Source organism: Anabas testudineus, chromosome 14 (assembly GCF_900324465.2).
Source record: "Anabas testudineus chromosome 14, fAnaTes1.2, whole genome shotgun sequence".
NCBI lineage: Eukaryota > Metazoa > Chordata > Actinopteri > Anabantiformes > Anabantidae > Anabas > Anabas testudineus.
This window is the reverse complement of record NC_046623.1, coordinates 15,429,252-15,444,169: the sequence shown is the minus strand read 5'-3', so window position 1 is coordinate 15,444,169 and position 14,918 is coordinate 15,429,252. Positions and strand designations below refer to the sequence as shown.

Below are 14,918 nucleotides of genomic sequence, written 5' to 3'. Positions count from 1 at the left end.
TCATCATCCAGAGCTCCTCTGGGTCCTAATGCTCCTGGAACCAGTCTGCTGAATACTTGGTTTACCACACTATTTCATTCTGGGACTATAAAAAGACACGTCGAGGCCACACTAGTCACATTTTAAAGAAGAAAAGCTCCCCTGAATGTTGTTCATTAGTGTTTGTGGAATACATTTAAAATACTTGACATATTTTAGTTTATTCACATTTTTCATTCACACTACAATTTTACTCATGTGACATTTTTATAATGTGTCATTATAAAATATATCTTCAATAACAATCAAGTTTGTGTCTTCCTCTGTTCTGCTGGAGGTTTCTTCCATTAAAATTAGTTTTTCTTCTGGGATTGTTGTTGTTTTCTACATAATAAAGGTCTCAGCCTTATAATTTAAAGCCATACATAGAAACTGAATTAGTAAAATAAAACTGACACAGGTTTCTAAACTGAGACAGATAAAGCAAAGATAGTTGACACACACATTTAATGTGGTACATGTCATTTATTGTTTCAGACGTAAACACACTTCCATCTGAATTCAGTTACACTTCTGCACACGAACAGTCTCGTTGGTAGAAACAATCTATTCACCTCCTTCTGCTTTTACTTAATCCATGTCTACTTTCATGCCTGTTTTATCACAAACACTAACCTTTAATTCACACATTCTCTTTGCTTTTGCGGTTTTCCTCCAGTTCTTTCTCTGTTAATCCCTTCACACATTCCTTCCCTGTTGGTTACTTCCTCCTTTTCTCCCTTCAGCTCTTCCTATCTGCTTCATTTCCACTACAAGGTTTTTAAAATTCTCTTCATTCATGTTTCAGTCTGGTTTTAATCCAGCATCTTAAATTCTGAGCTGAGCTGTTTCATGAGTGCAAATATGAGCTTTGATTAACTTAAATTAAATAAACTAAACACAAATATCTTATTTTAAAGTGTGTGTGTGTGTGTCAGAGCCGTTCACAGTAAACCTCACAATCACATGATACACACACAGTCGTCACCTGTCATAGAAAAGAACTAAACACTGATATAGAGTCAAATATCAGAATCAAACAGGGCAGCAATAAAAAATGAAGAAAACCTTTGGTTTTCAGAATGAGCACATTATAAAAACACTGTGATCCACTGATGATAGCGTCTGTGTTCGGGACTAAAATTGGATCCATTTGTCTCTTGCATCATTTTCACCACTTCAGGTAGATTCGCTCTGTGTAGCAGACCCTCAGTATGGTATGAAGTGGTTTTAAGTCTTATCATCTACCTGCTGACTGCCACCTTGTTCAAATTATACACTGCCATCTGCTGGCAGGAGAAGGAGAAGCAGGCAACTTCTGAGGCCCATTCGCGCCTCACGCTGTCCTTCCAGTTCTCCTTCCCCTAATTTCCCCATTTTGCTCCGCTGGCTGCCAAGGCCGAATACACACCAACAGCATGAGGCTGGTAGTCTGGTGTTGGATATTTTCAATTCAGCCAGTTCCTCTTCCATTGAGACACAGTCTGGGGTCAGTAGGTCTTTCTGGATACTGTGTTTTAAAGCACACTGTTGGCAGTAGACCTGCATTGAGTCAGACAGTCCTGGTGACTTAACTTTTCTCAAAACAACCGAACCTGTTTCTTAAGTTCGTTCTTTTTCCACTGGGCAAGGCGGTCAAAGGCAGACATGGCCATGCCAAAGACTCTGTAGAACTCCTCTGGGGAGAGGTGGCGCTGGGAGGAGGGACGAGATGGAGTCAGTCAGAAAGTAAGTAAATTTATATTTGTCTTATTTTCATGCACCTATGATGAAACAATCCAACATTTCCCACCCTGTTTAGAAAGGTTTAAAAATACCTCACACTTTAATGAGTTAATTCAGCACTAGAGAAATAGAAAACAACTTGAACAACTAGCGGATAGTGTAGTGGTAAGATTGTGTGTCTTTGTACCAGACACAGAATCAATGATTGAAGTAAATGTTGGAAAAGTGTTTTACCTCCAGTCTGGCTCGGTCCACATCACTGGGGAGACGCTGCTGTCCTCTGACTGAAACCATCAGGTCTTCATATGGGTAGATCTAAGAAACAGACAGTACTACTACTAATAAGTGTGCTCATATGTTCTGTTTCTGTCACCCTCTGATGGTCAAAGGTGGCAATGACAACATAAACAAGGGTTAAAATAAAACAAAAATCCATAGAGGAAATGAATTTTCAGCAAACTAAACATATTTTTATAATGTCTTTTCTTATGTATTTGAGGAGCTTACCTTGTATTCTGAAAGAAAAGAGAATAAAAAATTGTTTTCATTATTACAATCGCTGCAAACTGCACTGAATGATATGTATCATGAGGTAAAAAAAGCAGAGTGACAGGTGAGGCTTACCTCTGATCTGCCAATTAACTGCATTACTGCTGTCATACTGATAATAATCTGCACCCGCGCTCCCAGGCTGCCAGAACGCAACAAGAGCAGTTTAGCAAACACATTTCATCACTTTAATGTAAGAAAACAGACAGCAGAAATTGTGTACTTATAAAAGGTCACATCAGTGATATATTCTCTATAATAATTTACCACAGTGACTCAGACGATAACGACATCTTGCCAACTGTTACTTGCTGACTCACTCCGAGTTTCAATGGTTCAGTAGCAAATAAAGGACGTTGTCATAGCTTATGGTTTGGTGAATTGCCATCCTGTCTTATTCTCCTTCTCTATCATTCTCCACACACACACACACACACACACACACACACACACACACACACACACACACACACACCATAATCATTTCTTACCCTGTTTAGTCCGGTTCTGCCGTAGCCTGGCAACGAGGCCGATTTGGCAACGTATGAGTCTGGAAGAGCAAATATAACCACATAAAAAGACACAAGGATTAAACAGACTAATAACAAACACCCCCCATGTCTGAGGAGAGGCACACTATCTATAGATATTTCTATTTTTAAAGTGTGCTTAGTTTGCAGCCTCAACAAATATGGTCATTCTGAATTTAATTTCTCGTTACCAGTGGCAGAATCTCCAAAAACAAATCCACATTCAATTCAATTCTATTTAATCTTATCTCCCACCATCAAACTCAACTTCCTGGTATCTGGATGTGGGGTAAAGAAAAACAATTTTCAACAAATATGTTCAGCAAATGTGTAAAGTCACCAGTTGTGCAATCACAGCCTGACCTGGGCTGACTCCAACTTATCTTTGTCATCCAGTTTCTGAGAATATTACATTGGGGAAAGAGTTTTCTGAGCAGCAGCCCCCGTCTCATACTGTTTTAGCTTTTTAAATCCCACGACTACTGCTGTTTCCAACACCCACCTGACCGACTGCTGAAGAACAAATGTGGCTCGGATCGCACTGTGATATCAGCAAATGACTTTAGAGACATATAATTAACGTCTACACAAGCGCAACCGTGGCCCGAGATGCCATTTAAACCCAACACAAACCACACAGTACACTAACCCAAATACTACACCAGCAAGCCAACACCAGACTCAGCTGAGTGGTGATTCAGGGCGGTCGTCCACGAACCTCTGGATTGATGGTGGACTCCCGGTTCCTCCTGGCCACATGTGGAAGTGCCCTTGGACTAGTCACTGAAACCGCTGTCATCTATGTGCAGCTGTCCAACAACAGCTTCCCCATGGGACTCAATAAAGTCTATTCTATTTCTGTTTCTACTAATGGTGTGCACTGCTGCAACTGAAGCAGCAGAGGGCAGTAGAGCAACACCGATCTCCTTCAGTCATTCCTCTGTCCATCAGTTCCTCACTTCTATGTCAACCTGCTTCTTCTTCACAGCCATTACCTCCACTTTGACACTGCTCTTCTTTTGCCTCCACTCCTCTCTCTCTTTCTCTCTCTCTCTCTCTCTCTGCTTAACTCTTTCAGTCTCTCTGTCTCGCTCTGTTTCACCCTGAATTAAATTACACAGCAAAGTCAAAGAGCTGGGATGAAGCATCATGATGCAGCAGCATCAGCAGAGTGTAAAGCTACTGTGCTGCAAGCTGTGTGAAGAAGCTGAACTATAATGTGTTTGTCATCTGCTGCGCTCGCTCTGCCAACATGAAATGAGATACAGTCTTAAACGATGAGCCATGGTGTGTGTCTCACAAATATACAGTAGTTGTTTCACCAACGTGCTGCCAAATAGTGTGCAAGCCTCTACGAGCATCCCGTTTATCAATGTCTATCTGGTCCAACATAGTAACAGCCTTTAATGACTGCTGTCATTTAGATTCTCATATACAAGGAGCAATTTCTTATTTTAATTGGACGCCATATTTGCCTATTTTTACAATATAAAATTGCAGTGAGGCATGTGACTGAGTGCTGTGAAATAAGTGGTTGAGGGCCAGTGATCCTGCAAAAGCTACAGTACCATTCATCTCCCCACCTGTAACCCAAAGGACAAGAGCGGTGTGTGTGTTTGAATGAGTTGATAATAATCTCCCACTTAAAGCTGTGGCGCTGTCACAGCGGAACGACAGGATGAAGAGGATCAGAGGGAAGACAGCCCGTTGTGCAACCGCCCCCCTTGAGATGACCTCAGAGATCAAAACACACTGATGAGTCACTCACCGCTGTCGGCACTGTAGGTAGACCTGGGAGCTGAGGACAGAGAGACAGCGAGCGGACCAGAGGTGAGGGGAGACAGAAAGAGGAAAGTAAATATAGCACAATATTGTCTTGTGTCTGTATTAATCGTTTAGAAAAATGACTTTGTCTTATCGATAAGTTTATGGCAAGGAAAATAAAAACAATATAGTTTTATTCACACCCAGTAAAGAATGTACAACTTAAGTATTTCAATGTCCTGTTAATACTGTTTACATACAAGTTGATTTATTTCCAAATTAGCTGATCATATTTAACATTTATAATAAATTTAAGTATATAACTAATGATATATGAACAGGACTCGGGGCAGCAATCATTATAATCCCCATCTTTGGCCAAATGCTCCAGTATATTCACCAGCTAGTTCCTACTGTAGCTTGTAGATGCTTTGTTTGGTATGGAGAAGGTAGTGCTCTTTGGATTTTCAGAGCTTTATCATGGGAAACAGCTTCTAACTGAGTAAAGTTGGTAGCTGAGAAACTCACAATTAAGGTCTGTAAAGCCGAGGCGAGCTGCCGATTCAGGCAGTTCCCCCGTAGGTTTATCTCTATGAACATGTCTTTCATACTAGCCATCGCACTTCTAATTTTAATGGATTGTGCTGCAGTTTGAAATTCAGTTGCTTGTTTTTCTCATCCTATAACTTGATAAAATCAAGGACACAAGGTTGGAACATACATAATAAATCTTTTCCTTTTACATTTGTGCTTTGTACTACTATGAAAAGTCAAATGATCCCTTAAGTCTTGCTTGTGTCAGTTCCTTTATGGTGTTGCTTTAATGAAAGTCCATCCCATAGTTGTTGAGAAACCACTGACCAAGAAGCGGAGACAGAACCAGGCTGAACCTTTTCTGGAGTTCCTGACTTTTATGATTTCCCATTTTGGAATTAGCCTCTTCTGAAGAGCAGACGAGCACACCACCCCTCTTAGTATTTGTCCAATCAGTATAATAACAACAGACACTATAAACCCACAGTGACTGCACAGCGTTGAACGCCCACATTGTCCACACCTCTTTTTGTTTGACCTCTCCGTGCACATTGTTCATTTCCCTCCCTCTCCACCATTCACTGACCCTGATTTACCTCCTGGCTTCATGTCATACATCTTCTCTGAACAGCTCTAAATTGCTTTAGCTTCTTACTCCCTCTCTCTCTTTTATATTTAATTCACTCTATCTAGTCCTCTCTTTCTCTCTCTGTGTCTCCTGTCGAACACCCTCTCTTTTATTCCTGTTTGACCTCCATCTGAACACTCTCTCTTTCTCTCGGAGTCTCTCCATCTCTGCCTCGTCCTAATACACCTACTGAATACAATGAGGAATGGGATCAATGAGGGAGTTAATAAAGAAATGGGAAACTCCCTCCAGTACAGCTTGCCTCAGCATTAAGGGACAAACATTCCTCCTAAAGGTGGCGATATTCATTTCCTAACCTCTAACCTTCACCAACACAGAGCAGCCATCACCGACCTATACCCCGAAATGAAAGCTCATTCTAATTTTAGCCTTGGATGTAAAGCACAATCTCAACCCAGTGTGTGTGATTGTTTACTAATCATATAAATGACTGCATGGTATGTTTTCAGAGTTACTATGATCATTTTTTAATGCTAATTTTCACAAATATTTTGCATAAATGTGACTGAAAACATGTACAACTTTGCAAATCCTAGATAAATCCCAGATAAAAACAAACAAACAATAAATTAAAGATAATACATTTACACATATTTGTTAGTTTATTGTTAAAAGTCACAGAGTTCGACTTTGGTCTCATTTGTCCAGAGCATATTCGTCCAATATCATTTTGAATTAGCCACAAGGCCTTGAGCAAATTATGTTTTAGTGTTCTCCTGATGGTGGACACATTAACACTTATATTAGCCACTTCAACAGAGGTTTCTTAGACACAACCCTGGGGTGTTTTTGTGACCTCCCGGACTTTTACATGCTTTACCCATTTGAAGGTTTGGCACACCTGGGGATGGTAACAGTGGAGATAATAGAGCTTGACCTAATTGTCTCTGTATTGATTAGAACACCTGACTCTAACTTCCACTTGATTCTGGATAAAACAGTGTCACAAAAACCAGTGGAAGAAAGCACACACAGTCTTACAGCCATTGACGGAGCCATATCCCAGATTGTTCAGCGTCTCCTTGCTGCTACAGCGTGAACTGCGTCTGCTCCCCCACTGATCATTGTCGTGACGACCTGACCGCGCCTTCATCTCCTCCTTCAGGATCATCCTGCCAATTCCCTGTGGGGCGCGAAGCAGGGAGAAGGAAAGACGAGCAGAAGGGAGAAATAGGATGAGTTAAAAAGATCGTGAAAAGACGGCGGGCAGATGAACACCTAGATGGAACAATACAAGTTAGTGGAGTTGGACGGATGCTTGTGTTGATAGATAGTGATGGAATTACACAAAAGAAAATAGGAAAAGGTGATGGTTGGTATTTGGATGAATAGAGGGATGAATGTGATGTGAAAGGAGAAGGTCCAGTTAGTGAGGTTGAAGGAAAGCATTTAATTACTTGGCTCATTAAATATTAACACACACACACACACACACACACACTTAAAATGTAAAACAGAGAAGCAGGGAAATGTCTTCCCCTCTTACCCTATTTATATTGTGGTTCCATCCATCCTCCTCTCCTCCAGATGAAAACCTCCTCACCCTGGAGACTACACAGAGCAACAGAGGGAGGAGAAGGTGAAGAGAACAGAGAAGAAAGGGAAGTGAACAACAAAGCAGTTTCATTTCATTGACTGACAAATGACAAATGAAGTAAAGTATGTGCAGTACAGGTGTTCCTACAGTAACGTGTGTTGCTTTGGTATAAATAAAGGTTTCTAAGCACAGAGGGAACAATACCTTTAGGAGAGCCACTATATGGGTAGTAGTTGGAGTCTGGGTGATAAATGCTGTTGCAGTTGGAAGTGGAGAGGTGACTGGAATTGATGAGGTTCTCATTGGTCTTACTCGTATTGGCTCCCGGAGAGGCAGAGATGTCTGACAGAAAGAGACAGACAAAGTTAAATGTCTTTTATTAGAGACACATTTTCACCCTCTTTTATCCAGGGGTTTTCAAATCAAAGCTGATTTGTTATACTTTAACAAAATGGTTGGATTCATGTGTTGTCTGCCTCTAAAATGTTAAACTGTGAGTGCTTGAGAGTCGGCCGGGGGCGGAGGGGCTGGGGGATGCTTCAAAAACAAGGAAGCTGAGAGCGAAAAGGAGGTCAGAGAATGTGTGATGGGACATGATACACAACAGTAAGGAAGTGAGGTTATTTTAGGATTTGGCAATAACACTTCGGAAGATAGTGATGTGACGTATGAAACATCCCGAATGTCCAACTCTAGTGTAAAACTGAAGTATAATGACAGCAGATGGGCTTGCACAGAATCTTTTGATTTGACATTTTGGCTTTTATTAGACAGTGTGAAAAGAGGGAAGCTTAGAAGAAGAGCTGGTGATATATAGCAAAGGTCATATTTCGACTGATGCTGCACATGCATAAATGTGACTTATGGTCTTTGGACATTACATAACACAGAAATCCTACGGTGGTCCCTGCCGCATAGTCGTATGTTAGGGCAGAATATTTGGGGGTCATCTTTAAAAAGTGAGGAAACAGGAAAAGAAAGTGGCTTCCTCCAAACAAACGTTTTGGTCCTTTCTGGTCATCTAACCAAGCACCTAGAGGAGCTCTAAAAAAGCATGTGTCTGAGGTGCAGACAGTTTTATTATGGCATACGTTATGGTGCTAAATTTACAGTATAAAACCTGATTATGGTGCTTTGCCTTAATATGAAAACGGCTCCACAAGTGAATCATGCTGTAGCGCAGATCACAGATTGCCTGCTCGGTATGAGGATAGAGTTTTGTCAGCAGTTTGTAGCACAGTGTATATCATCCAGGGGTGTTTGTGAGAAACTGTAAGTCTGTCTGACATGTCATCCGAGCACTGATGGATCACCTGCGCACTCAAAGTGTTTGGCACTGCTTCTCTTAGCTTTAGTTCAAATCACCTGAGGAATCTGTAATCTTACTTTGATTGTGGTTTTCAGCTATGAACCTCATATTCATTCAGCTCAGTCCAGTTAATTGAATCATAAATGATTAACTTGATTTAATTTATGTTAATTTTCCTTTCAGTACATTCTACATTTCCAGACTGTATATGGACAGCAGAGAGGATTTTTGAAATGCTGGACAATATGATCTTGTGCTGTACAGATTATCCGGTGGCACTCCATAAACTCTGCAATCAAATGAGCTTGTGGAGGAAATTGCTTCCTACTTTCCTTTTGATGGAAGGTGGAGAGGAGGACTGAATGTCAGAAGCACCAGATGTTGAGGACCAATTCATACTCTCCGAGTCCATGTGCTCACTGAGAGATATAAAGAGCTCTAAAAAGTTGTTTCAGTAAGATGGTCACACAGCCAGCTGGCTGGCAGTTAGACGGCTTGACAAGAGTTCACGAAAACATAGTTTGTAAGAAAACTGCTAACCTTGTCTCTTATAGATCGGAGGTTTCCTGTAGATGTTGTTTTCTTCAGAGGCTGAGAACAGAAACACAAACACAATTAGTGTCAAAAAGATAAAAGAAACAGAGGAAGGAGACTGAGAAGAGAGGAGAAGAATAATCTGGATTTCCTTATTCATCCCTTCCCTCCAAATTAGTTCACATTTACAGTCTTCCTAACCATAAATCTGACAACACAGGCAATAAACTGCAACAGCAGAGGTGGGGCTGAGCATCCAGACAACCTGATTGACGTGCAGGAGGAGCTGATTTATACAGATTTCACAGGCTTATCACAGGAGAGAGCACCAGATGGCATAGGAACGAAGAAGAGAGAGGGGAGAAGTTGAAGGACGGAGAGAAGACTGAAAGAAAAGCAACTTTGAAATGACAGGAGCACATAGCGCCTTGTAGCCTCCATATGGAATATACTGTATATTAATTTGGTTTTGAGTGTTGTAAAAATATAACAAACCCCATATTACAAAACATTTAAAAGGTTTAAAAGCATAAAATATTTATTAATAGTTCTAAGCTGAGTTTGATACCAATCTCACCAAATTGGAGGTTTGGCTCCCAAAGGCGCCTGTGCTAAATTTATATGCAGGCGTGATACCGTAAGGCACTTTGGATAAAAGCATTCACCAAATACATTTTGCTCAGTGTTGAAAAGCAGGAGGAGAGTGCTGTGACAGGGCTGGCAAGGAATAACAGCCTTGGAGAAACTGCAGAGCAGGAACATGCAGTGAGAAATGGACTGAAGGCAGGAGGAGAGAATGATAGAGGGAAACCAAACGCACAGCTTGAAGGGAAAAGTAAAGGGCTTTTTAAATGAAGTGAACAAAGACAGAGTGAAGCATTCAGGAAGGATCCATTAACATGATAAAGTGTGGTGTTGATAGAATGTTTAAATAAAATGAACTGGTATTAGCTGTGACTGAAGTGCTCATACTTTGTTATTCAAGAACCCCCGACTGTAACAGACAGCATAGAGGATAACGTCTGCACACTTTATAACACTAACAGCTCACTAACACGTCAAACGTCGTCTAAAATCTTCCACAATTATTTACCACACCTGTGCAATGTTAATACAGGTGATGATAACTTTTGTTGGACTGAAATACAACATTAGTTCATAATAAGTAAGTACACCTCTGATCCCTACAACTGAAGTTTTGGTGTCTGGAAATGAAACAGTTTCAACTTTTACTGTGATTCTGATAAAGTAAAATGGTCATATTACTAGAACTGGGTTAAAAGTTTATTGCGGTTATCTGATACAGTATAAGCAGCTATTGTAGGTCTGGAGTCAGCATGTGGGTTAGGGTCTTGGTTTGGGATTCGAAAGATGATTAATGGTTAGACTGTGTTGACAGTCAGCATTGTTTAGGGGGCTGCAGCATAATTAGATAAACTACCAGTCAAAAGTTTGGACTCACATAGGAATTACCATGTTTTCCATGAAAAGAGCTGTGTTACCATCACTGCAAAAGGGTTTTCTAATCATCAGTTATCCATTTAAATTAATAAACTTGTATTAGCAAACACAACATGTAATCGAAATGTTGCTGATAATAGACCTCTGTACATTTGTGGAAATGTTCTTTTAGAAAACAGCTGTAAAAGTCATTTGCAATATTAACAACCGTGCATTTCTGATGAATTTGATGTTATATTATCTGTTTTTTTTTTTTCTTTTTTTAATGTGGTTTTCTATGAGAGTCTAAACTTTAAACTGGTTTTGAATTTGCAGGGCAGGTTGACATTCTCACATGGGGAAATTTAGGTTAGTGAGGAGTCGGGGTTGCAGATGATGGCCTACCTGGCACATGGAAATGCTTGGGGGCTTGGAAGGAGGTGTTGGTGGGTGTGGCACACTTGGGCCCTGGCTGACTGTAATAGGGTGAACTCCTGCCACTCTCACTGCCTGGAGTGAGTGCAGCCAATCACAGTGAGAGAAACCAAAGCATAAGGAACAGAAAGTCCGACACCCCATCAGAGAGACAGACTGATCAAATACCTGTGTGTGCATGTGTGTGTGTTATTGTTCTTATTAGGCGAGCTGCTGGGACATGACACCCTGCAGCATCCACTTAATAAGCTAGCACACCCTTCCAGGATGGGCCTCATACTTCCTGTGTGCATGTGTGGAAACATTACCGGGGAGATAATAATGCAGGGAGCCTCTGTGGTGACTGTGTCCAGGAGAGTCAGTGAAGGTGGAGCTGGAGGTACGCCTCGTTCTCACCTCCACACCATCCAGTAGGTCCTGGAGAGAGAGGCTGTCTCAGAGTTATGTACTTACTAACGCAGTAAATCTAACTACACAAGGCTGCTTCCAAACTCAATTTTAATTTTGCTGAGCGTAATTCAATAATCTATACTATGCATTGCTACTAAGTGGGAAATAGCTAGTTTGACTCTGTCATCTACCATCATCTCTAAAACTCACACACACACACTGCATCACATTTTTTAATGCGGCAAGTTCTGCAAAGTTATGTGATTTTATGTGAGTGAGTGAGTTTATGAAACCTGCTGTAGACGAGGGATACACCAATACAATACTTTTTCAGATGCAACAACAGTGTTTCGTTGCTCCTATATTTAAATACTTCACTGTGCATAACTCAATTAAATCAAAGTACATTACAATAAAGTAGTTTCCAAGTACAGTAGATAGAGGAGTACTTACATTACAGTATGGTGATAACGACTGGATAGAAGGAAAATAAAAATATTACAGTTTATTAAAGGTTATGATCTATTTCTATTTTTGTGTGACAAAATATAACTTCTTATAACTGCTTTCATTATTGATTGTGTGTCTGTATGTGTGCACCTGTCCGCAGCTGTATTGCTCCAGGGTGTCATCTGACAGGCGTGTGTGCACATGGTCGGCCTGATAAGGGATGATGTCAGGCCGCTGGATGTCATATATTGCTTTGACCCTGGGCAGAGCTGCCAGCTGCTTGTAGTCCAAAACATCACCGTCAGTCTTAGACTATCAGAAAGAGAGACGTGTAGACAGACAGCGAGACAGTAAATGGAAACAGAGTCATAAATAGAAAGGTGGACATGAATAGCGCTGCAGAAAGAAACAGAGTAAAATTATACATAAAAATAAAAGGGCTTCCAATTAACTAAACTATTATTATAGCAAGTTGCAGCTATAGGGTGATGCAGCTTCCCCAGTATTCAGTGCTGCAGTGAAGCAGATAAAACAAACAAAACCGACACAACTCAGAAACAGAACGACTTTTCAGGGAGTCTGTGCATCTGTTTCTGTCATCTATGTGTGATTGACAGCTGTGACAGCTACCGGCATAACAACAGTGGTGCTGGCGAAACTATGGTGACTGTGGTTACTCACACAGATGAGTCGGTGAGGGGAGCCGAGGAGAGGAGAGGAGCCTGGAGGAGAAATGGACGCCGTCTCAGAGGTGCGTCTCAGCTGGTGGGACAAACAGACAGTTTCTCTAACTGTAACTAAAAGAACGTGATATTCAAAACAAAATCCACACTTATAGTGTTCTTATACAGTTCATCACTGATTCAACAAAGCAAAAAGTCTCTAAATACTTAATGTCAGGTGGATCTCTAGTAAAACAGGTGGTATAAATTGTTAATATTAGTAAGATAATATTAATATTAATAAGTAAAAAGGCCAGTTTATATTTTTAATAAAAGTGTATTTAGCTCTGATTCAATATGAAGTGAGAAAAGTTCTGTTCTGTGTTGGCACAACTGTCTGAACTTAAAGCTGAGTCAAAGTTTTACATTACTAATGAACTAATATTAATTAAATGGAGAGTAAAAACCTCCTTCTCTGTGCAAATGGGATGAACCTACATTGTATTTGTATATATTTGCATTTTCATGACAACACACACGCTGTACAAAATGTGCACACAATTAGACCGAAAGTTAAGTTTTGTCTTTGTTTTAGTTTCTTATGATGCAGGAGAGACAGAGAGGACAGAAACAGAAATAGAGCTGGTCACGGGGTCGTGGGTATTTTGAGTAACGCTCACCCTCAGTTTTCTCTCCAGTCGAGCCGCTTCTTTACACATGGGGTGCCAAACCTCTGAACCTGCAACATCACAAACACGATTTTAGGTCAGTTTATTTCGTTTGTTGTGTGCGGGCAGCAGCCAGTTTTATGGGATCCTGTGAAGAGTAGATCAGCCTTTCTGAAGTGCATCAACATCAATCAACAACACACATACACACATACACACAGAAAAGGCAGGGCGCAAGCCCTGAGGAGGCGGTTTGTCTCATCTGAAGATAGAGGATATAAGGTCTCCCCACACCCATAAACATAGAGGAAGACAGAAAGAATATTTAGCCATGCTTGCAGTGTGGCTCTAGGACTGGCAGCGCTGGACAGTCCAACACTTAAAAAATGTCAGCATCTATCAAACTGATTGCTGTGAACTTTTGTAAAGACTTTCATGTCTCTGGAGAATAAATCTAGCACGACTTCTCCTCTAGCACCATCCCGAGGTTGACATAAAGTTTTGAGTGAGGTAACTAACTAAGTCATGGCTCACAGTGTTTGAGAGAGAGTAAGAAAAAAAACAGAGAGAAGAATGTCTAATCTTACACATTCAGTTTCCTTCAATATTCAATTTCATTACTTGTTCTATGTACAAATAAGTAGTAAACAAGCAGCATCATTATACTCAAACAGCCATTCTGAAAAAGGTTGTGAGGTGAGAGCAGAAAGAAAGAAAAAGAAACATGTATAAATGAGAGAAGAGGATAAAGAGAAGGGATGGGAATGAATTACAGTATTAAAGTAGGTCTTATTCCTAACAATAAACCACTAATGTCAGGATGTTATATGCATTTGGATCTGATAGCAGTAATGATGATAATGCATCCGCTCTGAACACAAACATGCACTCTGACTCTGTATCATTTCTTCATGCCTCAGGGCAATACAGGACAGCTGAATGGACTCAGTTAGCTGATCATGACTCTTATATACAACCACTATCAAGACCATAAATCTTACCTGCATGTGCACACACACACACACACACACACACACAATATGTAGCACATTCACAAACAAGCACTACAGAAGTCACACACACGTGAAACAACCACACACACTCGCAAGCGTGTGCACACAAAATCAATACGGTCGACAGAAACCATGCGTGGTGATTCAGTGCACCCCTGTTCCCACCCACGCTCCTCCACTCTGCTGCTGAACAGATGTATGGCCTTGGACTTGAGACACTGGATGAGGAGAATCTAAACGCTGCAGAGAAACAGAAATTCAACCCACAGTGCTGCTGCTGAACATCAGTTAAGAGAAAATTAGCTGCATGAAATTTGCCAGAAAAGTCCTTCTCTTTCTGTTTCAAATGCAGAAGAGTCATTTTTGAATGGACCCCTTTGTTTAGACAGACATTTATTATTTCCCTTTTAACTTCATGCAAAAACAGGTTAATCAGTGAACTAAACTGGCCTTCTTATCTTGACCAGTGATATTCAAAAGAGGAGATGAAGGCAGCCAGTGTTTTAAATTTAAGGAAGAAATACTGACATTTGTGCTTATGCTATTTGAAATTCTAATTGTATGAAGCAGCCGAAATTCAAATGGCCTCAGGAGCTGAATTGTGCTGCCATGAGAAATATACAGTACATATATATCCTCTATGTCCTGTATGGTACCACTGCTTTTTTTTAATAGACTGTTATTGAGAGAGTTAAAAAGCAGTTTTGTGAG

At 40.6% G+C, this 14,918-nt stretch overlaps 1 protein-coding gene across 1 annotated transcript in view; it reads right to left on the bottom strand.

The window, feature by feature from the left end:
• Positions 1–499: 499 nt before the first annotated feature.
• The window catches only part of LOC113168919 (actin-binding LIM protein 3-like), a 31,743-nt gene continuing 17,324 nt past the window's right edge, over positions 500–14,918 (bottom strand). Inside the window, exons 8-22 of the mRNA XM_026369993.1 lie at positions 13,207–13,265; positions 12,546–12,626; positions 12,015–12,176; positions 11,868–11,888; positions 11,333–11,441; positions 9,156–9,206; positions 7,511–7,648; positions 7,256–7,320; positions 6,751–6,892; positions 4,591–4,620; positions 2,784–2,842; positions 2,368–2,434; positions 2,251–2,258; positions 1,978–2,058; positions 500–1,712 (exon numbers count right to left, since the gene is read on the bottom strand). Of these exons, the coding sequence (XP_026225778.1) occupies positions 1,599–1,712; positions 1,978–2,058; positions 2,251–2,258; positions 2,368–2,434; positions 2,784–2,842; positions 4,591–4,620; positions 6,751–6,892; positions 7,256–7,320; positions 7,511–7,648; positions 9,156–9,206; positions 11,333–11,441; positions 11,868–11,888; positions 12,015–12,176; positions 12,546–12,626; positions 13,207–13,265 (1,187 nt within the window). The 3' untranslated portion in view covers positions 500–1,598. The remainder of the gene's footprint in view (positions 1,713–1,977; positions 2,059–2,250; positions 2,259–2,367; positions 2,435–2,783; positions 2,843–4,590; positions 4,621–6,750; positions 6,893–7,255; positions 7,321–7,510; positions 7,649–9,155; positions 9,207–11,332; positions 11,442–11,867; positions 11,889–12,014; positions 12,177–12,545; positions 12,627–13,206; positions 13,266–14,918) is intronic.